Source organism: Nycticebus coucang, chromosome 10 (genome assembly GCF_027406575.1).
Source record: "Nycticebus coucang isolate mNycCou1 chromosome 10, mNycCou1.pri, whole genome shotgun sequence".
Classification (NCBI taxonomy): domain Eukaryota; kingdom Metazoa; phylum Chordata; class Mammalia; order Primates; family Lorisidae; genus Nycticebus; species Nycticebus coucang.
In genome coordinates, this window is record NC_069789.1 from 88,122,926 (window position 1) to 88,149,894 (window position 26,969).

Genomic DNA, 26,969 nt, shown 5'->3' on the forward strand with positions numbered 1-26,969 from the left:
TTATTTGGTAAAGTTTCAAAATCTCCCAAGTAAAAAGAAATACTTTCGTTATATTTAGATGTGGATAAAGAATTACCAACAGGATTTTCAGTCTAGGTTTCACAGGAGAACATAGTTAATACTAAAAAGTGATCGTGAGACTCCTAAAAATTCAAGCTATTGACTGTATACAACATTAGACATCATGGGGGTCAACTTTTGAAGTGTTGGCCTTAAGTTATTTGCAGACAATATAAAATCCCCTAACTTCCCAACTATTCTCTGCAGAAGGAATAAACTTTTTGAATAAATGTAATTCTACACAGATGGCTTGATTATTCCTCTTCTTAATATTTCACTACATACTGCAGGAGTTATGCTTACCTAGTGACTAATACACCATATGAATGTAGTCTGATATTTCTAAGCTTAAGAGTCAGAGCCTCCACAAAAAAGCTTTGGTTATAGGACTCCTAAGCAAAAACAATAGCTTAGGAAAAATTGCATAGCTATGTGAGGACTCAATCAAGATGTAGAGAACCTGAAGTTCAGCTCTCAGAACTAGGAAAAGCTATGTAAGTCAGCCCCTACACACTTTCGAAGTTGGCAATTTCAGAATGGTGACGAAACTTTGATTCTGAAATTTAGTTCACCAGAGGTGGTTAAAAAAAAAAAAACATTTACTAAACCAAACATTTTCCATTAAAAGATTTTTAAAAAACTGCTGAAACAGTAGGCCTGAAACCGCTTCCAATAGTCTTCAACAGTTGAGAAAAATTTGCATAAATTCTGATAGGAAGGCATTGACTCGAATCCGATGCGCATCCACTTATCCGTGAACTTATCTTGCATAGTTACTAAGACCTGAAACTTGGGGAACTTATCCTTTCAAGCTCACGGTACTGTCCCGCATTTACAACACATTTTTCAGTAAATAGGGAAGTGTATATACACTGCTTTCAAGGACCAACTTTAGCCAATCTGACCTTTTTCCAAAGCGTTATTGTTTGTTTTGAAACTTTTAATCCAGTAAGAGCCTCTGTCGATGCCATCACGAATTTAGATGTGTTTATTTTCGAGCCTACACTAGCGCCTTTTTTGTTTGTTCCTTCCAGTAACTCCCCTGTGAGGAGGAAGCCCCTGGAGGAGTCTTTCTCTACCGTCGGCACTGGAGGGGTGAGACCCGTAAGAGGGAGAATCGAGAACCGCACGGAGTTGGCCACTCTGGTACTTGAGGAGCTTTCGTCTGCGTTAGGAAGCTTGGGGAGATGCGAACTGGCTGAAGGGCAAAATGTCACTGAGGAACTCTGGAGAAGAGGGGACAAGGCGTCGGTCCGGGGAGGGAGTGCTCAGGTGAGGGCAAAGGATCAGGAAGGGGGCGGCGCCCCGGGACCGGTCCCGGCGGCAGGCTGACGCGGGAGGGGAGCTGCCCGGAGGTGGGTGTGCGCAGCTGGGTGTGTCCGGCTGCGGTGGAGGAGGGGAGGGGCCGCCCATCCTGGGGTCCCGAGGGAGGGGCCCCGCGAGGGGGCGGGTCCTGCAGCTCTGCCCAGCCGGGGGGCCAGGAGGTGGAAGGTCGCCGGGTGCCTTGAGGCGGGGTGAAGGGAAGTGGCTGAGCGCCCCAGGAGCGGGCCGCGGCGGAGACGGGGCGAGGAGTTCCCGGTGCAGGGGACCAGAACCGGGATGCGGGGCCCGAGCCCAGTCAAGGTGCAGCACCTACCTCCGGGGGTGGAAATGGGCCGGAATGGGCCGGAACACCGTCCCGGAAGTGAAACCCCCCACCCCCTCCCCCAGAGCGGGCGACGTGCCGGAAGGAAATCACTCACCCTTACACCACCCCCCTTCCCCCTGCCCCGGCGCGTCCCGTGCCTCGCGCCCCCTCCCCTCTCAGCTCTTCCTCCTCAGTCGGAGGAGCGCGGGAGCCCTGCGTCACCGGGGCAGTCTTGTCTCCGCCCACAATGGCAATGTAGGGCGTGGCCAAGGGGCGGGCTTAGAGGGCAGGAGGAGGTGGAGATTGAGGGAGGAGAGAGAAAGCGGACGCTGGCGGTTTGTTGCGTCGTGATGTCATCGAAGACCCTTTATATACAAGCGCCCGGTCGCCATCTCGTTCTTTCGAAGTTGGAGTCTTCTTGTGGTGAAGTTTTGTTTTTGTTGGTGCTAAGTGGGTTAATGGTTAGGATCCTCGATCCTCTAACCCTCTCAAGTGCGTACTAGGCTAGTCGCGCGTCTCTACAGAGCCCACAAGGTGAGGATGGTGAAGGATTGCGTATTTGGTGCAGGCGCGGCGTAGACTACTACTCGGATTTGGGGCCGAGCGGCAGACAAACCTCGGCTCACGTGCCCCTCCTCTGATGAAGCCCATGTTGGTAGGGACATCTGAGAGTGTTGATGAATGCCAACTGCTCTGATGGCGGAGCATGCCGAGTTATCTAGATGGGCTTTTGCGTTGGACGCTGCCGGAACATCCAGCCACTTGGTCTTGGGGAGACTGGTAGTTTTGATAGTGCATGTGATTCTCCAGTGGCTCAGTTCGCAGTACCACTGTTATTTGTAACCTATACTTAACTGTAGGTGTAGTGCTGTCCTTCGCCTATCCTGCAGGAATTAAGGGTTGTAAAAGTGAACTGTTTTAAGTGGTAACAAACGTAACAGCAACATGCTCACATTGAATTAAAGATCTCCATCTCTTTTTTCAGCAATGATGCTAGGCTTGGATGCAGTGTGGCTTTCGGTAACGTTATGGACAGGTAAGAGTGGGCAGAAATTAGCAAAGGCCATATTTGCTGAGAAGTGGTCTTTATTAAGCCTGTGATGGTTTTAAGAGTAGTGGACAGAAGGGATTTCTGAAACTCTGTTCTGAGGCTTCAATTTTTGAGAGGTTGATATTTAATATGGTCACAGTGAGGTTGTACTAACTTAAGTATGTTCCCTGTTTTCTAGCTGTGTGCCAAAAGAATAATGAGAGTACCTGTGGAGGTAAGTTACTGAAACTCCCTCTGAGAGGGCCCTTAGATTGAAAGTCACTCAGTGTGCCACAATGATGACAGCTTATTTGCTACTCTTGACTTCAAGAATGATGAGAAATCTTACCACCATTATCCTAACTGAGGCACACAAAATGGTGATGTGGGAAGCATGGAGATTGCACCTGAGTTAACATGAGTTTGTTTTCTCAGGTCCTAAAGAGCAAGAATCAGTGTGGCTGTGGATGCACAGGTGAGAAATTTTGTATACAAAATCTGTATTCGCCCGGTACTTTTCACTATTTTTTCTGAGACCAGAAGATTACCAAAACAATATTGAAGCTTATGCATTAGAATTTTTGCTTCCTGAAATGTAAAAGGCTATTACCTTGCATTTAAATTTAGTACTGGAGGAAACCTGAGGAAACAGATACTATGATGGTTGCATAGTTCAGCAGATTGAATCATGAAGAAATTAGCTATTTGTCTGATGTGTCTGGGGTACTTGGGGTTTGCTGGTAGCAGTGTATTTTAAAATCAATGTTTAATTTGTTTTGTATTTAAAATGTGTTTTGTAGGCGCTGGCAAGAAAGCTGGAAGTTGAAATAGTAAGTAAAATTAATCCAGTTATGCATAGGAACTGGGCAGGCTGTCTAAAGCCTGTCAGATCCTTGTCCTGTTACCCTTACATTAGTAAACACTACGAGAATTGTTTAATGTAGCCTGGATGATGATAAAGCAAGTACTGACTGAAAGTGAAGGTCTTAATTAGCTCTAACTGATTTCAGGCCATTTTTAACCTTGGGGGGAGAAGATGGATGTGTAGCTATTCTAAAACCACTCTTCATTTCTTAGGTGGAGTCTGATTTGTCTGGACCAGCTTTATTTTTTTAGTAAGTATTAATGATAAATGTTACAGTAGGCTTAAGACTTAATACTGAGCAAGTGGCTACTTAAGACGTACCAGCTTATATTTAATGAATGCTAAATGTTTGTGCATGCTCTGAACAGGGTTTTTGTAATGATGTTGATCAAATGTCTGACCTGAAATGAGCATGTAGATATATTTAATACTGAAGAAACCCTGTAACAAATAACTCTGAGAAGAGTTTAATCATACATAGCATTTTAATGAAGGTTTTCATTTTTCTCTTAGCTACTGGTTACTCCTATCCTGGGATGGCTTACTTAGGGTAAGGCAATACCTAGCATTTTTGGTCTTTTAGTGGGGTCTCCTGTGAAAGCAATTGGACAAAAGTTTGAAAAGCGGACAAACAGTACTAAATCTCTGTAATAAAAACAGCTTAATAAAGTCATTAAATACATAACTTAAAAAGCAAAAGTATGAATACTACTTTGTAAAGTAAATGGTATGACTTAGGCAATGGGGCCTAAAGAATACTTATTTTAGGTGCAGGATTTTGGAGACTTTAAGAAGCATGGTCTCCTGTTTCCCACACTGTCCTTGAATAGCCAGGACTGCAGGCGTGTTCTCCTGTAACCATCGAGAACCTTTCATGGTATGTATTTTATTAGTCTTACATGTTTATTTGGCAAGATGCTGTTAGTGATGACTTACAGTAACAATAGATGGGAATCTCTCTGAAAGAGAATGAAGATTAGTTTGGAACTGAAACAGCAACTGGAAAATTATTCAGAAATCTACCTATTAAGTACTTACTGCTCAATTGAAATAAATTTCTGCAGGGGTGAAGAAATCAACTTGACTACAGTGGAGCAGGTTTCAGAAGAGGTATTGCATTCTCAGTTGTTTTTATTCCAGTAGTCTAAAGCCGATACAATGATGATAACATAGTTCAGCAGACTAACACTGATGAGCAGTATTATGTCTTTCGCTCCTATCTGATGTATCTGGCTGTAATATTTCCAATTTCCATCCTTGAAGTGAAATTTTAGCTACTTACCCGTCCTGTAGAAAATATTTTAGGGATTTGGATTATCATAGTTTGTACAGATGTCTTATTCTGTATTGTTTCTTAATTTCAGGAACAAGAATTCATGACTGGAGTACAGGTTAGTTTAAACTTAGTGTTGTGAGGAAGTTTTTATGGCATATGTATCTCAATCTGGTTTGGAGTGATTGAGCAGTTTTAAAAACTTGGATGTGGAGGAAAAGGAAATTGAGTGGAGCAAAAATTAAATAGAATTATTTTCCCTCTTTAAACAGGCAGATCTTCTAAAAGTATAAGAAGGTAAGTCTGTTTTTGGTACATAGTTTAATTGGAAATGTAACCAATGATGTAATGATTCTGCCAAATGAGATAGAATGATATCAGTTGTAAAACCGTTCCATTTTGATTCTGAGGTTACTATATTAGTAAGTATCACACAGAAATCTTTTTACCATGGTTAAAAGGTAATCTCTGCTTTTCAGGGATTTTGTGACCACAGCAAGCACGCAACTTAAAAAGGTAAGGATTGAAAATATTACTGGTGTCACTCATCCCAGAATACATGATGATCTCATGCCAACTTGAACTCTCTCACTGATTACTTGATGACAACAAAAGATCTGATATTCTGCGCCTTTTCTAGGTGTCAATCTTAATTAAAGTCCAGAAACACGGCTAAAAGTATCTTTTTGTTGCAGGTGCTTTGGATGCTGATAGAAGATTAGACAGTGTCTTTGAATATTAATAAATATCTGCAAATTATCTGGAGCAGTGTGGTTATTTTGAATAGGATTAAAGAAGGGAAATCACTCAAATGAAAGCATGTTTTAGTTTGCCTATTACCCATTAAGGATCCATAGCTGTTGCTTATTGACAGTGTAGCCAACTAGTATTTTTGTGGACTTCAATTACAGATACAATAGCAGAGCTTTAAAGTGCTATTTATGTCAAGACTTACTCTAGAAATGCTGTATTTGATGTTTAGGATGAGTAGTACAATTTGCAGAATTCTTTATAAATTCCTAGATTTGTTGGTTTTGAACCTAAAGCTTTGATCTGAAAAGGCACCTAAAGCTTTGATCTGAAAAGGCACCTTTGTTTTTAAAAAGGCATAAAGAGTGAAACAACCTAGAAAACGAGATAATCTTGGACTAGGCTGTGTTCAGCTTTTCTGTGAGACATTTTGTCTGAAATGTCCATCTAATGATGATAGGAATTGGGGTTAGAAGATAATCTGCATGCCATAATCTCTGGGTAAGTCTTTGTTGATGGCAAGATGGATGGGGGTATTGAGGTGTAGCGATAAAACAGGCTGTCAAGCGATCTCATCGAAAAGACCAAAATTCAAGGAGAAAGATGGCAAAAGGCTCAATTCAAAAGTGGGTGATCAAGATTAATGCTGGTGAGTTCCCAGGTACTTACTTCTTCAAGGAGACTCTGCACTTGGGACCAAAATCCGTCAATTACTGCTTGTTTCACAATTTAGTGTTTGAGTCGTCAGGAGCAAGAGCATGGATGGTTAATTAGGATTCATCCTACGGCTTGAAAAGCACCTTTTGAGAAAGTAACAAGATAGTGGGTGCAGTGAGGCCAAGGTGATTGAGACTAGTTTGGGCAACCTAGAGACCCTGTCTATACAGAAACTGGAATATCAGCCAGGAGCAGTGGCACATACCTATATGCAGCAGCTTCTCGAGTCCTCACGAGTTTCACGTTGGGTGACCTTATCAAAAGTAATGGGATAGGGGCGGCACCTGTGGCTCAGTGAGTAGGGTTCTGGCCCCATATGCCAAGGGTGGAGGGTTCAAACCCAGTCCCGGCCAAACCGCAACAACAAAAAAATAATGGGATAATCTGATTCTGGGTTAAAAATGGATACTTGCAGAAATGCTATGTTGGGAGTTTTGGTACTTACAGGACTCATTCTTGTCCAAGCCTTATATATAGCACAGTATTTTCCATGGTTCTTTAAAATCTCTTCAGGTCCTTTAGCTGTGTTTTTTTTTTTTTTTTTTTTTGTAGAGACAAGAGTCTCACTTTATGGCCCTTAGTAGAGTGCCGTGGCCTCACACAGCTCACAGCAACCTGCAACTCCTGGGCTTAAGTGATTCTCTCGCCTCAGCCTCCTGAGTAGCTGGGACTACAGGCGCCCGCCACAACGCCCGGCTATTTTTTTTTTTTTGTTGCAGTTCGGCCGGGGCCGGGTTTGAACCCTCCACCCTCGGTATGTGGGGCCGGCACCTTACCAACTGATCCACAGGTGCCGCCCTTAGCTGTGTTTTTGAACTCTACCTACAGTAATCATTTCCCAGTGCGTCAACCTCATGCCTGTTGAGCTCAGAGTTCAGAGGCCATCCTGAGCAAAAATTGAGACTGTCTTTACTGAAACAGAAAACTTAACGTGTGGTGGGCACCTGAAGTCTCAGATGCCTGGGAGGCTGAGTCAAGATAAATGCTTGAGCCTAGGAGTTTGAGGTTGCTGTGAGGTAGGTTGACTCCATGGCACTCAACACAGGGTGACAGACTGTCTTAAAAACAAGGAAGCTTGTTGAGGGTGGCACCTGTGGCTCAAGGGGTAGGGCGCCGGTCCCATATGACGGAGGTGGCGGGTTCAAACCCAGCCCCGGCCAAAAACCAAAAAAAAAAAAAAACAAGCTTGAAAAAAGGATAGTATTTATTCCCAATGATATGATTAAAAATTTCAAGAGTTTTGAAAGGCCTATATTAGCTCTGTGCACTTAAAGGCCTTTGTAAGGAAATAAGTGGTGTCAGTGTGATTTTTTAGCTGCTATATATTGGAATGTGTCAGCATTTTTTGTAAGATTTGCATAACATAGTGGACCAATATTTTTCAAGTAGTGCAAAAAAATCATGCTTAGGTAAAAGTTCTGTTCAAGATAGAAGACATAAATCATTTTAACACTGGGAGGCTGAGGTATGTGAGGTGTTCAACACTAGTAAGAGCAAGACAGCCTCTAAAAATAGCTGGGTGCTGTATGTGGTGGTGGTGGGGCTGTGGTCCAGCTACTTGGGAGGCAGAGGCAAGAGAATCGCCTGAGCCCAAGAGTTGGAGGTTGCTGTGAGCTACAGACACCCTGGCAATCTACCAAGGGCAGCAAACTAAGACTGTCTAAAAAAAAAAAAAAAAAATTGGGTGTTGTGGGGGCTGTGGTCCAGCTACTTGGGAGGCTGAGGCAAGAGAATCTCCATCCCAAGAGTTGGAGGTTGCTGTGAGCTATGGACACCCTGGCAATGTGCCAAGGATAGCAAAGTGAGACTATCTCAAAAGTAAGTTTTTTGAGACAGTCTCAAGCTGTTGCCCTGGGTAGAGTGCTGTGGTCTCATAACTCAGCAACCTCCAACTCTTGGGTTCAAGTGATCCTCTTGCCTCAGTTTTTTTTTTTTTTTTTTTTTGAGACAATGTACCCATGGGGTCACAGCTCACAGCAAACTTCAACTCTCAATGCCTGGCTATTTTTTTAGAGATGAGGTCTTGTTCTGGTCTTGAGTCTGTGAACTCGAGGCAATCTATCTGCCTCGGTCTCACAAGTGCTGGCATTACAGGCATGAGCTTCCATATTTGGCCTTAGCTTTTTCTATTTTTAGTAGAGATGGGGTCTGGCTTTTGCTCAGGCTGGTCTTCTGTTTTTTTTTTTTTTTTTTGCAGTTTTTGGCCAGGGCTGGGTTTGAACCCGCCACCTCTGGCATATGGGGCCAGCGCCCTACTCCTTTGAGCCACAGGTGCAACCCTCAGGCTGGTCTTGAACTTGTGAGCCACCTCCCCTGGCCATGATTTCAGATTCTACGTTGCATCTAACTGCAGAGCGACTCTTGTCAGGTTTTGGTGTGTTGAAGAGTAACTAATACCAGAGAAGTCTATTAAAATGCTCCCTTTTACAATTTCATATTTAAGGCCAGATTTTCTTAACATACGTGAAAGCAACATCAACAAAAGGAATGCAAAACCAGATATGAGTATATCTAGTGTGTTCTCTTAAGCAAGAAATCAAAATATTTGTAGAAATACAAAAGTGGTCACTCTTCTAATTTTTGTTCTTTTGAGACAAGACTCTGTTAACCCTGGCTAGGGCACAGTGGCATGGTCATAGCTCACTGCAACCTCAAACTTGTGTGCTCGAGCAATCCTTTCTCAATGAGCTCCAGGGTCACTGGGACTATAGGCATGAGCCACCAAGCCCTGCCAAGTTTTCTATATTTTGTAGAGACAGGGTCTGTCTCTTGTTCAGGCTGATCTCCGAATACCTGATCTCAAGCAATCTTGCTAGGATTACAGGCTTGAGCCACCATTCCTGACTGCTAATGTATTTTTGAAAATAATTTTTTTTTTAAAAAGTAAAAATATGCTATTTGTAGGGTGGGTGCAGTGGATCACTCCTATAATTCTAGTACTTTGCCAGGCCAAGGCAGGATGATCACTTGAGCTCGGGAGTTCAGCTTAAGGCTGTAGTGGGCTATGATTGCACTGCTGCATTCCAGCCTGGGCAACAGATCCTGTCTTAAAAAAAAAAGTGTGTGACATGCAATGAGTTACCTTAAAATGAATTAAAAGATACTTTAGGAAACATTAACTTCTTCAGTAACTTTTAAAGAGTCTAAGGCAGTGGTTCTCATGTGGGTCATGACCCCTTTGGGGGTCTCCTGCATATCAGATATTTACATTATGGTTCATAACTTCATAACAGCAAAATACAGTTATGAAGTAGCAACAAAAATAATTTTCTGGTTGGGGGTCACCACAACATGAAGAACTGTATTAGAGGGTCATGGCATTAGGAAGGTTGAGAACCACTGGTCTAAGGGGTCTTTTTTTTGTAGAGACAGAGTCTCACTTTATGGCCCTCGGTAGAGTGCCGTGGCCTCACACAGCTCACAGCAACCTCCAACTCCTGGGCTTAAGTGATTCTCTTGCCTCAGCCTCCTGAGTAGCTGGGACTACGGGCACCCGCCACAACGCCTAGCTATTTTTTGGTTGTAGTTTGGCCGGGGCCGGGTTTGAACCCGCCACCCTCGGTATATGGGGCCGGCGCCTTACCGACTGAGCCACAGGCACCGCCGGTCTAAGGGGTCTTGAGAATAAAATTTTGAGAGCTGTGAGAGTTAAGTTTGTAGTGTAGCTTAGTCTAGGCATTTCTGGAGGTCTTATTGACTAGAGTCCAAGTTCCTCAAACCCCTTGAGGCTAGCAATAGCCTGGTGGTTTACACAGGATGTCTAGCACTCACCAGGCTCAGGGCTAGAATTCTGGGGGTCCTGTGCACCCCCTTTCAGGTGGCACAGACACCCTGATTGTTACCTGGTGGCTGAGAACAGAATGCCTAGCAACGAAAGATTACTATTGCCTGAGCCTTGCCCTGGTATAGATAGAAATCATTGAGGTGAGCTAGGCAAGTTTATCCCCAATTTGTAATCACATGGTGTGCCTGCGTGATTTTCCTTTCCTTTGTTTCCCTTCTTTTGACTCTTAATGATTACTTGAGGCATCTTGCTTTGAGTAACTCCAATTAAGACAACATGATTATGATTTTTGATTGAATAAAGAGACCTGTGGGAGAATGGCCTGGTGCTGCATTTGAGATGCTGTTGGCTTACTGTATGCCTCTCACAGGCTCCCATGGGTTATTTCACCTGAGATAACCAAGTCTGAGCTTTTTTTCGCATCAACTGCCCTCAGTCCCTCAGTACAGATCCTGGCAAAGGTTGTGGGGACCCAGGCTCCCAGAAAGAACTGCTATTCCAAGTGAAGCAGCAGCACTCTAGAGAGGTTAAGTACCTGGGCCCAGGTTGTATAACTAGAAAGTGGTAAAAGCAGGAATTAAATTCAGGTATGTGTGTCTAATTCACACAAGTTCTAAGTCAATAGTGTTAAATACAGAAAACAGATTTAGATGTGGATTTATTGCAGGACTTACATATGCAACTGTTATACAGACAACTCCAGTTAATATTTTATTGTATACTTGGTTAACTCATGAAGTAACTCACTTTCCTTGAAATAAAGTATCATTAAGGCAGCATCATTACGGTGAATTCACTTTAGGGCAGAATCCTTAAGCTGACAAAAAGTCATGGGAAAGGAATGTAATCAGTGTCATAGATAGTTCTAGTTCCTCAGAGACGAGAATTCTGGGAAAAGACGGTGGCTATATAGATCATTGTTTTATTCAACTAAAGCCCAAGAATATAAAACAATACCATTGGACACATCATCTGACACCTCTTCCCAAAAAGGAGAAATTGTTCATAGGACAAAGCTCTCTTGAAGCTCACAATGACTATTGGTGTTGTAGCTGGTAATTGCTTACCTTGTTTTTTAACATTTTCAGCAATTAACCTGGGAGGTTGGGTAGATGGGATTTGAAATAAACTCGCTTTCAGTTTACAATTAAGTTGTACATTCCAAAATCCTGGTTGTGTTGTTTTCAACTTTTATCAGTAAGTAGTTCTTTAATTTTTGTGAAAACATTTAATTTAAAGTTTTACCCCACTCTCTTGATGGAAGTCTTAAATAGTGATATTTGCCTGGATTTCAGAATAAGCATTATTTTTGTCTTCATCACAGCTCTTAAGAAAAGCCCAAAGTTACCAGATCTCTGAGATGGTAATATAGGATTCCTGGGGATCGTTAGCCTAAAAAATATTCTCTGGATATGGGGTAGCTTCTTTAAGTCTCACTTCCAGGATAGAAGGACAGGATACTTTGATCAGAATTTGGCTCTAAACAGTGAATTATGAATTTATTATATTTAGAAATTAGGTTAACACATGGTATAAATGGATGGATGTAAAATTATATCTTCCTACTCAGTAAAGGGCATCTCTAGAAATTTTCTCCATTGAGAATTTCTCTGCCTCTTCCCATAAGCAGGCAGAGTTGGACATCCTGTCTCACGGTAAGAATCCTGCCAGCAAGACTTTCTGGTTGCAGAGTACACCCACAAATGAGGAAGAGATTAGGTAAAAGGGCAAATTTAGGGAAAAGCTCTACTTAATGGCAAACCAGCTTCCTGCAGTAGGGAACACGCATACTCGTTTTCACGGAAGTGTCACCAATTAGACCTGAAGGTGAATCTTACTGTTTTAAATTGAAGATTATAGTATATTGCTTAGAGCCTTGAGAAAACTAGGTAAGGGTATAAAACTGATACTTAGTTTTTATAAATTATAAATGAAAAGAATGTCAAGGCAAAGGTGAAGATCAAGCAGAAAAGAACAACTTCAAAATCATTAAGATCTTGTCCCCATTTTGTAATTAATTTGTTACAGTTTTTATTATCATTAGAATAAGAAAATCACAATGAGCCTCCACATTATCTTTGTACACCTGAGTTGGTCTAAGGTCAATTAATATTTTCTTCTTCCTTTTCTTTCTGTGACATTCTCACTCTGTTGCCCTGGCTAGAGTGCAGTGGCATCATTATTAGTCACTGCAACCTCCAACTCCTGGGCTCAAACTTTGCCTCAGCTACCTGAGTAGCAGGACCACAGGCATGGTCCTTGTGCCTGGCTAATTTTTTTTTCTATTTTTAGTAGAGATGGAATCTTGCTCATGCTTAGGCAGGCTGGTCTCTAACTCTTACCTCAAGGGATCCTCCTACCCTGCCCTCCCAGAGTGCTAGGATTATAGCTATGAGATACCATCTGGCTTTTTTTTTTTTTGAAACCAGGTCTCATTTTGTCACTCAAGCTGGGGTACAGTGGCACAATTATAGATCACTACAGAACTGAACTCAAATGATTCTCCTACCTCAGGATTCTAGGACTGAGCCTGGCCAGTATTTTCAGCTAATTACTATCATTAAAAATGGAAACAAACACAATGCTGATTCATAAAACTATTTTACATTCACTACAGGTATCTGTTTTGTTTGGTCTTAAAATATAAATATATAGAGATGTAACTATCTGTTTATGGATGGATAATATCATTTTATATTTGTGCAATGCTTTATAGTTTTGTGTTTTTTTTTGAGACAGAGTCTCACTATGTTGCCCTTGGTAGAGTGCGGTGGCATCAAAGCTCATAGCAACCTCAAACTCTTGGGCTTACGTGATTCTCTTGCCTCAGCCTCCCATATAGCTGGGATTACAGGCGCCTGCCACAATGCCCGGCTATTGTTTTGTAGTTGCCACTGTAGTTTGGCAGTCCCTGGCTGGGTTGGAACCTGCCAGTCCTGGTGTATGTGGCTGGCGCCCTAGCCGCTGACCTATAGGCACCAAGCCCATAGTTTTTCAAAGCATTTTCACTCACATTGTCTCCCACATATATTATCTTTGATTTTGGCAACAAGAGCCCTGTGAGGTAGCCACAGCAAATGTTTGCATTTTACTTAAAGCAGGAAGGGAGGCAAGGAGAGGTTTATAATTTGCTCAAGGTGAAACAATGAATAAGATTTTGAAGGGTGGCGCCTGTGGCTCAAGGAGTAGGGCACCAGCCACATATGTGGGAGGTGGTGGGTTCAAACCTGGCCTGGGCCAAAAACTGCAAAAAGAATTTTTGAGTATTTCATTTGAATGTTGTTTTTACATTATATTGTACTACTTCTTACTATACTATGTTGATAATTGAAATGCCACTATAAAGTCTAATTTATATGATTCTCTTGATGAGGCTGATAAAATGAACCTTCTGTCAACTGACTCAGTCTACAGGGATTAAGCTTTTCCCCACATTTTACACATAATTTGATTACCTTTGTCCTAAACGAATAATCTATCTGGGAATGAAAAAAACATGATTAGAAAACAAAAGCCACTATAATATTCTGACAAGGAGCTATCTTTCATACCTCTCCAGGTGAAAAAGAACTTCAAAAAGTACCAACTAAAAACAATGTGAATGAGGCATGTGACCAAGTCAAAATTATGTATCTTATTTCTTCATTGTAGTGACGAATGTTACCTGGATTCCTTCTACCTATGGAGTTGTCAGATCTGTGGCAGAATTCTGCACCTGACTTTAGCCTTGGGGAAACTAAGAGGACAAAACTCAAAAGCTCAACTTTTTGGTTGGTGTAGATAATTCAATGAACTCTTTTCTGCTTCTGCATCTGTCGGCCAGGAGACCTGGATATGATAAGGCTTCAGTTCCTCAGGAGGAACAGAATCTGGGGCGTTGCTCATGAGGTCATGTCCGCGGAAGGATTTTGGGAAGGCTATGACATCTCTGATACTTGGAGCTCCAGTAATAAGGCACATCAGTCTGTCTAACCCTGTGAATAAAATACAAAGGGGTACAGATGAGAAATGCAATCCACTGTTGAAAACTCCTTAGTTTTTCTATATAAGTTGTAGAGAACTTTTTTTGTCGCTCTAGGTAGAGTGCTATGGCGTCACAGCTCACAGCAACTTCAAACTCTTGGGCTTATGCAATTCTCTTTAGTCAACCTCCCAAGTAGCCAGGTGCCCACCACAACGCCAGGCTATTTATTTTTTTTTTAAGAGACAGAGTCTTACTTTATCGACCTTGGTAGAGTGCTGTGGCGTCATAGCTCACAGCAACCTCCAATTCCTGGGCTTAGGCTATTCTCTTGCCTCAGCTTCCCAAGTAGCTGGGACTATAGGCGCCCGCCACAATGCCTATTTTTTTTTGTTGTTGCAGTTTAGCTAGGGCCGGGTTCAAACTCCACCTTTGGTATCTTGGGCGCTCTACCCACTGAGCCACAGGCACTGCCTGCTTTTTTTTTTTTTTTTTTTTTTATTGTTGCAGTTGTTGTTTAGTTGGCCTGGGCTGGGTTCAAACCCACCAGCCTCAGCACTTCAGCACATGTAGCTGGAGCCTTAACCACTGTGCTACAGGTGCTGAGCCAGTTATAGAGAACTTTTAAGTAAGAATCTTTTTGTTGTTGTTTGTTTGTTGCAGCTGCACTGTTGCTGTCACTGGCCTGGCCTGGGTTCGAATCCGCCAGCCTTGGTGTATGTGGCTGGCGCCCTACCCACTGAGCTAGGGACACTGCCCTAAGAAAGAATCTTTTTTTTTTTTTTTTAAGACAGAGTCTTACTTTGTCACTCTTGGTAGGGTGCCCTGGTGTCAGCAACTCACAGCAACCTCAAACTCTTGGGGTTAAGTGATTCTCTTGCCTTAGCCTCCCAAGTAGGACTAGAGGTGCCTGCCATGACACCTGGCTATTTTTAGAGATGAGGGCTCACTCTGGCTCAGGCTGGTCTCTGAACCTGTGAGCTCAGGCAATCCACCTGCCTCGGCCTTCCAGAGTGCTAGGTTACAGGTGTGAGCCACTGCGTCCAGCCAAGAATCATTTTTTAAAAGATATTTTTTCTTGGGCGGCGCCTGTGGCTCAGTGAGCAGGGCGCCGGCCCCACATACCGAGGGTGGCGGGTTCAAACCCAGCCCCGGCCAAACTGTAACAAAAAAATAGCCAGGCGTTGTGGCAGGCGCCTGTAGTCCCAGCTACTAGGGAGGCTGAGGCAGGACAATCGCCTAAGCCCAGGAATTGGAGGTTGCTGTGAGCTGTGTGACGCCACGCACTCTACCGAGGGCAATAAAGTGAAACTCTGTCTCTACAAAAAAAAAAAAAAAAAAAGATATTTTTTCTTGAGACCACTCTGTTGCCCTGGGTGGAGTGCTATGGTGTCATAGCTCACAGCAACCTTAATCTCTTGGGCTCAGGAGATCCTCTTGCCTCAGTCTCCTGAGTAGCTGGGACTATAGGCACCTGTCACACTGCTCTTGGTCAGGCTGGTCTTGAATTCCTGAGCTCAAGCAATCCAACTGTGTTGGCCTCAGGCATGAGCCACTGCACTTGGCCTTAAGAATCTTTAAGAACCTGAAACCAACCATAGTTTCCTGCCTTTTTAGAGGACATTTGTTTGGTAAGTTCTCTATCAATCTGGAAAAGCATTCAGGACTAATGTTTGCATGCTACTAGGATTAATTGTCACAGCAATTAGCAAGTTCCTAGCAAGAGCTTACTAAAAACCCTACTCAGGGCGGTGCCTGTGGCTCAGTCGGTAAGGCGCGGGCCCCATATACGGAGGATGGCGGGTTCAAACCTGGCCCGGCCAAACTGCAACCAAAAAATAGCCGGGCGTTGTGGCGGGTGCCTGTAGTCCCAGCTACTCGGGAGGCTGAGGCAAGAGAATCACTTAAGCCCAGGAGTTGGAGGTTGCTGTGAGCTGTGTGATGCCACGGCACTCTACCGAGGGCCATAAAGTGAGACTCTGTCTCTACAAAAAAAAAAAAAAAAAAAAAACCCTACTTCAGGCTGAATATATTAGGTACTCTGCAGGGAACTCCAAAAACACAGAAAGCAGTCCCTGCTGTTGAGGGCTCACAATCTCGGTGAGCTTCCTAGAATTTCTCAATTTTCTTTACTCGATAAAACAAGCAAAATGGCTGGGCTTGGTCGCTCATGCCTGTAATCCTAACACTTTGGGAGACTGAGGCAAGAGGATCTCTTGAGCCCAGGAGTTTGAGATCAGCCTGAGCAACAGAAGACCACAACTCTAAAAAAAAAAAAAATCAACTGGGTGTGGCAATAGGTGCCTGTAGTGGTAGTTACTTGGGAGGATGAGGTGGGAGGATCGCTTGAGCTTAAGAGTTTGAGATTACAGTGAGCTATAATCATGCCACTGCATTCTAGCCTGGGCAACAGAGTAAGACCTGGTCTCAAAAAAAAAAAAAAAAAAAAAAAATCCCACACACATGAAGTGAGTAACCATGACCAGAATATCAGGACACTGGCATTGTCCTATTTTCATACAAGCTGAATACTACAAAGCAGTGCTCTCTAGACTCCAAAGAATATGTCTGTGAGGCCTCAGGGATTTAGGTAGTTATTATTATTATTATTATTATTTTTAGAGACAGAGTCTCACTTTGTCACCCTCGGTAGAGTGCCGTGGCGTCACACTGCTCACAGCAACCTCCAACACTTGGGCTTACGCGATTCTCTTGCCCCAGCCTCCAGAGTAGTTGGGACTACAGGCGCCCGCCACAACGCCCGGCTATTTTTTTTGTTGCAGTTTGGCCGGGGCCGGATTTGAACCCGCCACCCTTGGTATATGGGGCGGGCGTCCTACTCACTGAGCCACAGGCGCCACCCTATTATTATTTTTTTTTTGAGACAAAGCCTCACTTGGTCACCCTAGGTAGAATGCCGTAGCGTTATAGCTCATAGCAACCTCAAACTCTGGTTCAAGTGATCCTCTTATCTCAGCCTCCCAAGTAGCTGGGACTATAGGCACCCGCCACAACACCCGGCTGGTTTTTAGAGATGGAGTCTTGCTTTGGCTCAGGATGGTCTTAAACCTGTGAGCTCAGGCAGTTCACCTGCCTTGGCCTCCCAAATGCTGGGATTACAAGCATGAACCACGACACCTGGCCTGATTTGGGCAGTATTAACTCAAGGCCCTGCAGTTTTATTCTACTAAAACATCTTTCAAATGCAAATTATCAGTTAAGTTTTATCTTTGTAACTGATAAAATATATTTAAAAAACACATTACTTAAACTCAAGATTCTCATAGAACTCCTGAACTCATCTGCCCACCTCCACCACCTCCACCACTACAAAGTGTAAGCCCAAATTTGAGGCACAGTGGTATGAAATTCAATTTAATTTATAAAAGGATAAATTATTTACCTAATGCAATTCCTCCATGAGGGGGCGCCCCACATTCTAAAGCCTGGAGCAGATGGGAGAGCAATTTCACATCTTCCTAAAATTCAAAAGACAATTCAGTTTATTTTATTTATTTATTTATTTGGAGACAGAGTCTCAAGCTGTCACCTTGAGTAGAGTGCTGCGGTGTTACAGCTCACAGCAACCTCCAACTCTTGGGCTTCAGCGATTCACAGCTGACAGCAACCTCCAACTCTTGGGCTTCAGCGATTCTCTTGCCTCAGCCTCCCAACTAGCTGGGACGACAGGCACCCGCCACAATGCCTGGCTACTTTTTTTGTTGTTGCAGTTGTCATTGTTGTTTAGCTGGCCCAGGCCGGGTATGAACCCACCACCCTTGGAGTACGTGGCTGGCACTGTAACCACTGTGCTCTGGGTGCCCAGCCAGATCATTCAGTTTAAACATACACTGAAGGTCCACAGAGTGCTACACACTAGGCTTAGGTGCTAAAGGGGAAAAATACCTTAATATGACTTAACTAATAGTAAAAACTTCCTGGGAAAGTGTACAAAACAATATCAAGTTTATAGTTAAGGAAATACAACTAGTTGCAGATGATTGTAACATGTAGAAAAATGCCTGGTGCTCAGTAAACGCAGCTACTACTGTGTTGATAACATAAACAGAAGAGGACCAATAAAGGAGGTGGAGATGTAGACTCAGAAAGGCAGGATAAAAATCAGGAAACTCCTGTCACAGAGATCAAGGGAAGAGAACATTAGTAAGAGGGCAACATTGTCAATGCTGTTGGGAGGAGAGGGGCTAAGAAGAGGTCGCTGGTGACCATGTGAGTAAGTTTCATGGGGCAGTATATGTAGAAATGTTGAAATGTCTGCAAATGGTTCCCCAACCAGGCTACTAATTCGAATCGAGCAGGGAGATCTGGTATGGGCTAAGGCAGCAGTGGGTTTTGTTGTTTTTAACGCTTTGCAGGTGATTTGATTCTAATGTGCAGCAGGCCTGAGAAGCATTGGTATTCAGGGAAGAAGTAGAAGCAATGTCTTCTTACTGATGCTTTTGAAAAGGGTGACAATGAAAGGAATGAAAAAGGTAGGTAAGCTGAAAACTGGTGATTGGAGGCTTTGACTTTGCTAATGGATTTCACATCGCTTAAGGCTAAAGGGAGAGTCTGATCAAAGCATCTGACAGGGTGAGCTCTCCAATCCTGTTCTCATATTGAAAGTTCTATCTTCCCTCTCACCTGTGAATGCCACAAAATGATCTTTTAGGACCAGACGCTCTTGGACTCCTTTTCCTTCCTGAAACCTCTCTTACAGTCTTCTACAGAATCACCAACTGCAAATTTCTAGGTTTGCACCTGTACAGACTCTTTTTTAAAATCTTGATTACACAATTTTCTCTCACCAATATACCCTCACTTTAAATGCAGCTAAAGTAGTATTTATTAAGTGATATAAAATGCTTTCAAACTTCTCTTCATCTAACATTATCAACATTTTCAGTACTGCTTCATTTCATTGAGCAGTGTAGTGGTTAGGAGCTTGGGTTTCAAAGCTGCCTGCCTGGATTTGAATCCTGGCTCTGCTAACTTTTGTATTGTATGATCTTGGCAAGATAATTAATCTGCCTCAGTTTCTTATCTTTAAAACAGGCAGAATAAGGGTGTCTATCTCATCAAGTAATTGAAAGATGAAATGCATAAATACGTATAAAGTACTTAAACAGTGCCTGCCACAAAGTGAGCACTAATAAAAAGCTATTGTTTACTTTTTCAAGTCCTACAATGAAGGTAAAGACATAAGCTGAAGCTATTTTGTATTTAGCAAACCCTTCATTCATAAAAAATGTTTAACAAAACTGGCAAATTCTCTGGTAAAAAAATAAGCTGATGTTAGAAGATGTTTGTTACCTTTAGTAGTGTTGCCAGGATGTAACGCTGTAGGTCTGCATCGTGAATTCGGATAGAACCACCTCCTATCTCATGGCCATTTAAAACCAGGTCATAGTGTTGGCTACGGACCTAGAAGATTCACAGAGCCTTTATGTTAAAGAAAATTTATGGCTTTCTATTGCGTTGAAGATGCTGTAGCTACTTAGAGACAATTATTAACTACTGGCTTAAACCCCAAAATCTTCTGGGGCTTCCAGAACTGGGTCCTAGCTATCTTCAGACTATGAAATCTGAAATTCTTGGCTATTTTTACACATTTCCCTTTTTTTTTGGAAGTATAGATTTGGTACCTTTTTGGGCTCAGTGTGTAGGAGGTGGATGTCACTGGGGTGCGGAGCAGTAAATGGGTGGTGGGTAGACTCCAGCTCACTGGGATTTTCCTCCTTGGGAAGGAAGAGTGGGAAATCCACCACCCAAAGGAAGGAGAATAGAGATGTGTCACGGAGGACCACTCCTTTCATTTCTAGAAGATCAGCACATTCAAGTCGTAATTTTCCCAACAAAGAGCACTGCAAACAGAAGACACAAATGTTCAGTTTCTTGACCTCTCCCATGAATTGTTAACGTTCTTAATAACACAGAATAGTGAATCCTTCTCAGAAGGTTTTCAATCAACTTTGCCCAGAAATATCAGAGGAATCACTATTTATGGCAGTTCCAGCCTTATGAAATGTATTTCTAAATAAGAAGACTTGAAAGGAAGGCCAGGCGAGGTGGCTCAGGCCTGTAATCCTTGTACTCTAGGAGGCCAAAGCAGGTGGATTATTTGAGCTCAGGAGTTTGAGACCAGCTTGAGCAAGAGTGAGACCTCGTCTCTATTAAAAATAGAAAAATTAGCTGGGCATTACAGCAGGCACCTGTAGTCCCAGGTATTCAGGAGGCTGAGGCAAGAATATTGCTTGAGCCCAAGAGTTTGAGGTTGCTGCGAGCTATGATGATGCCACGTCACTACCCAGTGTGACACAGTAAGACTCTGTCTCAAAAATATTTAAAAAAAAAAAAAAGACTTGAAAGTAGAAATTACTGCTTGATCCATGGGCTACAGAATGGATGTTGTGTTAGCAACCATGAAAACATTTAACTCTTTTTACATCTCCAATAGTACTCTTCAATGACTAGATGCATTGTCAATGATCTGTCATATTTTGAAAGAAACATTTTACTGAGCAGTAGGTCTCAACAATGGGCTTAAAATATTCAGTGAACGATGCTATAAAAGTGTGCTGTTTTCCAGGCTTTGTTCTTCCATTGTTAGAGGACAGGCAGAGTAAGGCCCTAGGATTTCTGGAATGGTCAATGAGTGTAGGCTTCAACTTAAAGTCTCCGGCTGCATTAGCTCCTTAATGAGAAACCCAGCCTATTCTTTGAAGCCAAGCATGACCTCTCCTCTCTAAATATGAAAGTCCTAGATGACATTTTCTTCCACTATAGAGCTGTTTTGTTTACACTGAAAATGTGGTATTTAGTGTAGCCACCTTCATCAATGATCTTAGCTGGATCTTCTGGCTAACTTGCTACAGTTTCTACATCACCACTTGCTCTTTCGCCTTGCACTTGGATGTTATGGAAATGGCTTCTTTCCAATGAATCCCCAACAATAAAAAAAAAAAAAAAGAAATGGCTTCTTTCCTGAAAACTTATGAACCAACCACTGCTAGCTTTCCACTTTTCTTTTCTAACTTCTTCACTGCTCTCAGCCTTTGTAGAATTGAAGAGAGAATTAGGACCTTCCTCTGGATTAGGGTTTGGCTTAAAGGGAATGTTATGGTTGGTTTGATCTTTTGTCCAGCCAGACCACTCAACCTTTCTCCCTATCAACAATAAAGCTGTTTTACTTTCTCAACAAAAAAACCAAATGTTAATTTTTTTCCCCTTTAAATTTTTTTTAAGATTTTTTTTTTTTTAAAAGTCTTTCTCTGTTTCCTGGACTAGAGTCCAATGGCATCCTTAGATGAGTGCAACATCAAACTCCTCCTGCCTCAGCCTCCTGAGTAGCCGGAACTATAAGCATGAGCTACCATACCCTGCCAATTTTTCTATTTTTAGTAGAGATAGGGTCTTGCTCTTGCTCAAGCTGGTCTCAAACTTCTGACCTCAACTGATTCTCCTGCTTCAGCCTCCCTAAGGGCTAGAATTACAGTGTGAGCCACTGTGCCTGGCTCCTAAACATCAATATTCCTGTTTAACTTTTGTACTATACTTCTGTATATTTCACGAAGACCTTTAAAGTTAAATTTAGTCTTCCATATATCCCTTCTGAAGAATGGTGATTTAGCCAGTGTGGATGATAGCACTTACCACCTATAGCTACTGCTCTTGAAAAAGGTCTCACCTTGACCAAGTTAGCCTAGGGGTGTGTGCCAGCCCACCAGCCATTCCAGTGGTGTGATCTGTCCCTCCACAATTTTAGGAATGCATTATGTACAAGAGTTTGAGACTACTACATTTTCTTCATCTGTAAAACCTTGAAAGTGAAATACTTTTTTCATGGGCATACAATACCCATAGCTACCTAAATAGTTTTCCCTAATCAGGGTCAGATCTAATTTGTATGAGTAATGACAATGGAGGCTGGTAGCTGAAGAAAAAAGCTCTAGTTTTTATATAGTGCATTTTAAAGCATTAAAAGATTTATGCAGAAAAGGTCCGTTTTATGAGTTATCAAGTATGTACTCTATATATACAGGAGAAGAAAGGCATCATTCGTCATCAACGTATATTTGCTTGGAGGTAATTTTCTTACTGCTTTCTTGTGCTCTCCTGCAGTTAGGAGGATCACATCTTCCTCTTGGATCTCCATTAGTCTGGTTAATTCCAGTCTTTGCTCCTCTATTATGAGTTTAGCAACTGGAGAATTCCAGTTTCTATCGACTTTCAGGAATATGGGTAAGATTTCCTGTGAAAAAGAAAAAGATACACTTAAACATTTTTTTAAAAGTGGTACTTATTCTCTCGCAGAACAAAGATTTCTTGCTCTCTAAAGAGAATTTATAGATTACCTCTGTTCCTCCCTAAACCCTTCAAAATGATACTAAAGGAATTTCAAAAAGTAATTTCACCACATTGAAAAAAAAGATAGTGAAGGGTGGAGAAGAATATCAGTAGTGAAGAATATTAGTAGCAGGCTTGGTGCCCATAGCTCAGTGGTTAGGGTGTTGGCCACGTACACAGGGACTGGCAGGTTCAAATCCAGCCCAGGCCTGCTAAACAACAATAACAACTACAAAACAAAAATAGGTGGGTGTTGTGGTGGGTGCTTGTAGTCCCAGCTACTTGGAAGGCTGAGTCAAGAGAATTGCTTAAACCCAAGAGTTGGAAGTTGCTGTGAGCTGAGATGCCACAGTACTCTACCAAGGGCTGAACATAGTGAGACTCTGTCTCAAAAAAAAAAAAAAATATCAGTAGCAGAGAGATTTCTGCAATTTTTGACAGATTGGAAGTGAATAGAGTAGGAAAGATTAAAGAAGCAAGATGCAGGAAGCTCTGGCTTAGAGAACAAGGAGGTGGCCCTAGTACAAGAAGTAACTGATTTTACCCTGCAGAATCCTAAAGAGGCTCAGGACCTTTTTTTTTTTTTTTTAGAGACAGAGTCTCACTTTATCACCCTCAGTAGAGTGCTGTAGTGTCACAGCTCACAGCAACCTCTAGCTCTTGGGCTTAGGCGATTCTCTTGCCTCAGCCTCCCGAGTAGCTGGGACTACAGGCACCTGCCACAATGCCTGGCTATTATTTTGTTGCAGTTTGGCCAGGGCGGGCTCAAACCCGCCACCTTTGGTATAGGGGCCCGCACCCTACTCACTTAGCCACAGGCGCCACCCAAGGCTCAGGACTCTTTTTTTTTTTTTTTTTTGTAGAGACAGAGTCTCACTTTATGGCCCTCGGTAGAGTGCTGTGGCCTCACACAGCTCACAGCAACCTCCAACTAATGGGCATAAGCGATTCTCTTGCCTCAGCCTCCGGAGTAGCTGGGACTACAGGAACCCGCCACAACGCCTGGCTATTTTTTGGTTGCAGTTTGGCCGGGGCCGGGTTTGAACCCGCCACCCTCGGTATGTGGGGCCGGTGCCCTAACCGACTGAGCCACAGGTGCCGCCCAGGCTCAGGACTCTTAAAGCTTGAGTCCCCAGGCTATCAGCCTGTGGCCTTGCTGCTTACCCTAAAGTAAACCTAACCATTTACAAAGCCTCTCCAAGGACTCTGTGGTTCCAACTAACTTTTAAGACGCTGCATTCTTAAATATGTACAGTATAATATTTATAAAAAAAAATTTATATAAAAAAAAAAAGACAAAGATATACATTAAAAATGACCCTAGAGAAAAGAGATTATTTAGGGACCAAAAAGAACCTGAAAGGCTTAAATCCAAAAAGGTACCCCCAAAAGATTTTTTATCAATAAAAGCAGAATGAAAGAGGGACTTTACCTAACAAATGCAATCAGTGTAATCTGGCTTATTATACCCTCGATGAATCCCCAACAATAAAAAAAATAAATAAATAAAAATAAAAAATAAAAGCAGAATATGATGTAATGAAAGAGCTATTGGGAAATACAAATGTAAGTTCTAAAATCCTTTGGAAAACAATAAATAAAATAAAGGAAATGATGGAAATGATACAGAAAAAAAAGAGACATATAAGGTAAATAAAAGGGTTCAACATGTAATTAATAGAAATTCCAAAGGAAAATTAGAGAAAATGATGAGGCCCAAACCAATTAGATTATAAAAGAATTTTCTACAGATAAGACATAAACCTTCATATTAAAAGGGCCCTTCAGGGCGGCGCCTGTGGCTCAGTGAGTAGGGCGCCGGCCCCATATACTGAGGGTGGCGGGTTCAAACACGGCCCCGGCCAAACTGCAACAACAAAAAAAAATAATAGCCGGGCGTTGTGGTGGGCGCCTGTAGTCCCAGCTACTCGGGAGGCTGAGGCAAGAGAATCACCTAAGCCCAGAAGTTGGAGGTTGCTGTGAGCTGTGTGATGCCACAGCACTCTACCGCAGGCGACAAAGTGAGACTCTGTCTCTACAAAAAAAAAAAAATAAGGGCGGCGCCTGTGGCTCAGTCGGTAGGGCGCCGGCCCCATCCGTGACGGGTTCAAACCCGGCCCCGGCCAAACTGCAACAATAAATAGCCGGGCGTTGTGGCGGGCGCCTGTAGTCCCAGCTACTCGGGAGGCTGAGGCAGGAGAATCGCTTAAGCCCAGGAGTTGGAGGTTGCTGTGAGCTGTGTGAGGCCACGGCACTCTACTGAGGGCCATAAAGTGAGACTCTGTCACTACAAAAAGAAAAAAAATAATAAAAATAAATAAATAAATAAAAGGGCCCTTTAAGTGTGCAACACATTGAATAAAAATGATCCAAAGGGCCGAGGATGGTGGCTCACACCTGTAATCCTAGCACTCTGGGAGGCCCAGGTGGGCAAACTACTGAGCTCGGGAGTTCAACACTAGCATGAGCAAGAGCGAGACTTCACCTCTAAAAATAGCTGGGTGGTGAGGTGGACACCTGTAGTCCCAGCTACTAGGAAGACTGAGGCAAGAGGATTGCTTAAACCCAAGAGTTTGAAGTTGCTGTGAGCTATGATGATGACACCATGGTACTCTAGCCAGGGTAACAGAGTGAGACTCTGTCTCAAAAAAAAAAAAAAAAAAAAAATCCAAGCTACACAAATTGTGAGATTTCAGAACATTAAGAAGTCCCAGACTCAGCACCTGTAGCACAGTGGTTACAGTGCCAGCCACATACATGAGGGTGGCAGGTTCGAATCCAGCCCTGCCCAGGTAAACAACTGCAACAACAACAACAAAAATAGCTGGGTGTTGTGGTGGGCGCCTATAGTCCCAGCTGCTTGGGAGGCTGAGACAAGGGAATCACTTAAGCCCAGGAGTTTGAGGTTGCTGTGAGCTGTGATACTGCAGCACTCTACTGAGGGTGACATAGTGAGACTCTGTCTCAAAAAAAAAAAAAAAAAAAAGTCCCAGCTACTTGGGAGGCTGAGGCAAGGGAATCACTTAAGCCCAGGAGTTTCAGGTTGCTGTGAGGTGTGATGCCACAACACTCTACCGAGGGCGACTCTGTCTCAAAAAAAAAAAAAAACAACCCAAAAAAGAACATTAAGAATCAGGAGGTTGGAAGCTTTCAAAGAGGAAAAAAAAATTAGTCTTCTATACAGGGGAGAATAAATTCATACAAGCATCAGACTCTCATCAGTAACAACAGATGGGAGAAGAAAATAAATCAATGCCTTCAATGTCCTAAGTTTGTGCCATCTGGTCACATGCTGTGGCTAGCTAGTTTGATTATTTACTTATTTATTTATTATTTATTTTTGAGACAAAGTCTCTGGGTAGAGTGCCATGGCATCATCATAGCTCACAGAAACTTCAAACCCTTGGGCTCAAGTGATCTTGACTCAGCGTCTTCAGGAGCTGGACCTGCAGGTACCTGCCACAATGCCTGGCTAGTTTTTCTGTTATTTTTTTTTTTGTTGTTGTTGTTGAGACAGTCTCATGCTATCATCCTGGTCATCCTGGGTAAAGTGCTGTGGCATTACAGCTCACAGCAACCTCAAACTCTTGGGCTTAAGCAATTCTCTTGCCTCAGCCTCCCAAGTAGCTGGACTACAGGTGCCCACCACAACACCCAGCTATTTTTTTTTTTGTTGCAGTTGTCATTGTTGTTTTAGCTGGCCTGGGCCGGGTTCAAACCAGCTAGCCTTGGTGTATGTGGCTGGCACCCTTCCTATTGAGCTACGGGTGCTGCCCTAGTTTTTCTATTTTTAGTAGCAATAGGATCTCACTCTTGCTCAAGCTGGACTTGAACTCCTCGGCTCAAGCAATCTACCAGCTTGGCCTCCCAGAGTGCTGGGATTACCAGGCATGAGCCACTGCACCTGGCTTAAATTTAAATTAATTTAAATAAAATGAAGTAAAACCTTCAGTTATACTAGCCTATTTCGAAGCATTCAATAGCTACATTAGCTATTGGTTACATTAGGATAATGCAGATATAAAGCATTCCCATCATTACAGAAAGTTCTTTTGGATAGCATTGTTCTAGGATGGTATGGCTATCAATCAGAATTTTATACTAAGCCAAATTATTATTAAAGTGTAAAGTTTTGAACATAAAGGCATTTTTAGGCATGTCAGGACTCAGAAAATTGACCTCTCACATGTTTTCTTAGAAGTTACTTGAATACATTCTCTAGCATCAAGAAGAAAGAAGATCTGGAATCCAGGAAGAGTGGCTTAAACTCAGAAGAGGAATGAAGAAAGCGTCCAGAAGGGCAGCTGTGTAGTAGGTACAGAGTAACTAGGTGAGGTATGTGTATGGGAGCCTTGTCCCTCCTGTTTTTTTTTTTAACCAAGTATACACATTATGTTACTAAAAATTAATATGTATATTAAAAACAACTTGAAGCCAAATCAAGTCAAATTGTTAATAAATTTAAAAATAATAGCTGTATCTATTTTCTATATAAAAATTATGGAAATTAGGAAGGAAAGGCTGGGCAAGATGCCTCATGCCTGTAATCCGAGCAC

At 42.6% G+C, this 26,969-nt stretch overlaps 1 protein-coding gene, 1 long non-coding RNA gene and 10 other non-coding genes across 29 annotated transcripts in view; 11 read left to right on the forward strand and 1 right to left on the reverse strand.

Annotated features, from left to right (window-relative positions):
• Positions 1-1,750: 1,750 nt before the first annotated feature.
• LOC128595998 (uncharacterized) lies at positions 1,751-5,620 on the forward strand. 15 transcript variants are annotated; one of them, XR_008383036.1, is made up of 11 exons: positions 1,760-2,221; positions 2,673-2,723; positions 2,917-2,952; positions 3,153-3,192; positions 3,518-3,547; positions 3,795-3,832; positions 4,096-4,692; positions 4,947-4,973; positions 5,128-5,152; positions 5,335-5,371; positions 5,551-5,610. It is a non-coding gene; the product is annotated as an uncharacterized LOC128595998 (long non-coding RNA). The 15 variants fall into 15 exon arrangements; XR_008383038.1 differs by having other exon boundaries at positions 1,787-2,221; positions 4,096-4,459; positions 4,647-4,692; positions 5,335-5,608; XR_008383034.1 differs by having other exon boundaries at positions 1,754-2,221; positions 4,096-4,973; positions 5,551-5,611.
• On the forward strand, positions 2,314-2,393 carry LOC128597968 (small nucleolar RNA SNORD74). The gene has a single exon (XR_008383500.1). It is a non-coding gene; the product is annotated as a small nucleolar RNA SNORD74 (small nucleolar RNA).
• On the forward strand, positions 2,780-2,840 carry LOC128598012 (small nucleolar RNA SNORD75). Its single transcript, XR_008383534.1, has one exon. It is a non-coding gene; the product is annotated as a small nucleolar RNA SNORD75 (small nucleolar RNA).
• Positions 3,007-3,088, forward strand: LOC128597942 (small nucleolar RNA SNORD24). Its single transcript, XR_008383479.1, has one exon. It is a non-coding gene; the product is annotated as a small nucleolar RNA SNORD24 (small nucleolar RNA).
• On the forward strand, positions 3,370-3,437 carry LOC128598007 (small nucleolar RNA SNORD77). The gene has a single exon (XR_008383529.1). It is a non-coding gene; the product is annotated as a small nucleolar RNA SNORD77 (small nucleolar RNA).
• LOC128597969 (small nucleolar RNA SNORD44) lies at positions 3,662-3,723 on the forward strand. The gene has a single exon (XR_008383501.1). It is a non-coding gene; the product is annotated as a small nucleolar RNA SNORD44 (small nucleolar RNA).
• Positions 3,956-4,020, forward strand: LOC128598008 (small nucleolar RNA SNORD78). The gene has a single exon (XR_008383530.1). It is a non-coding gene; the product is annotated as a small nucleolar RNA SNORD78 (small nucleolar RNA).
• On the forward strand, positions 4,499-4,580 carry LOC128597950 (small nucleolar RNA SNORD79). Its single transcript, XR_008383485.1, has one exon. It is a non-coding gene; the product is annotated as a small nucleolar RNA SNORD79 (small nucleolar RNA).
• On the forward strand, positions 4,733-4,814 carry LOC128597970 (small nucleolar RNA snR60/Z15/Z230/Z193/J17). The gene has a single exon (XR_008383502.1). It is a non-coding gene; the product is annotated as a small nucleolar RNA snR60/Z15/Z230/Z193/J17 (small nucleolar RNA).
• On the forward strand, positions 5,191-5,268 carry LOC128597966 (small nucleolar RNA SNORD47). The gene has a single exon (XR_008383498.1). It is a non-coding gene; the product is annotated as a small nucleolar RNA SNORD47 (small nucleolar RNA).
• Positions 5,407-5,483, forward strand: LOC128597946 (small nucleolar RNA SNORD81). Its single transcript, XR_008383483.1, has one exon. It is a non-coding gene; the product is annotated as a small nucleolar RNA SNORD81 (small nucleolar RNA).
• An 8,016-nt stretch (positions 5,621-13,636) lies between the features above and the next one.
• Positions 13,637-26,969, reverse strand: part of DARS2 (aspartyl-tRNA synthetase 2, mitochondrial) — a 32,883-nt gene continuing 19,550 nt past the window's right edge. For 2 of the 4 annotated variants that reach the window (XM_053607370.1, XM_053607369.1), the window contains 5 exons: positions 22,166-22,318; positions 19,713-19,931; positions 19,381-19,491; positions 17,471-17,546; positions 13,637-14,080 (listed from right to left, as the gene is read on the reverse strand). In XM_053607370.1, the coding sequence (XP_053463345.1) occupies positions 13,866-14,080; positions 17,471-17,546; positions 19,381-19,491; positions 19,713-19,931; positions 22,166-22,318 (774 nt within the window). In that variant the 3' untranslated portion in view covers positions 13,637-13,865. Of the gene's footprint in view, positions 14,081-17,470; positions 17,547-17,616; positions 18,201-19,380; positions 19,492-19,712; positions 19,932-22,165; positions 22,319-26,969 lie in introns of those variants that run through there. The other 2 variants (XM_053607372.1, XM_053607371.1) reach the window with 2 other exon arrangements.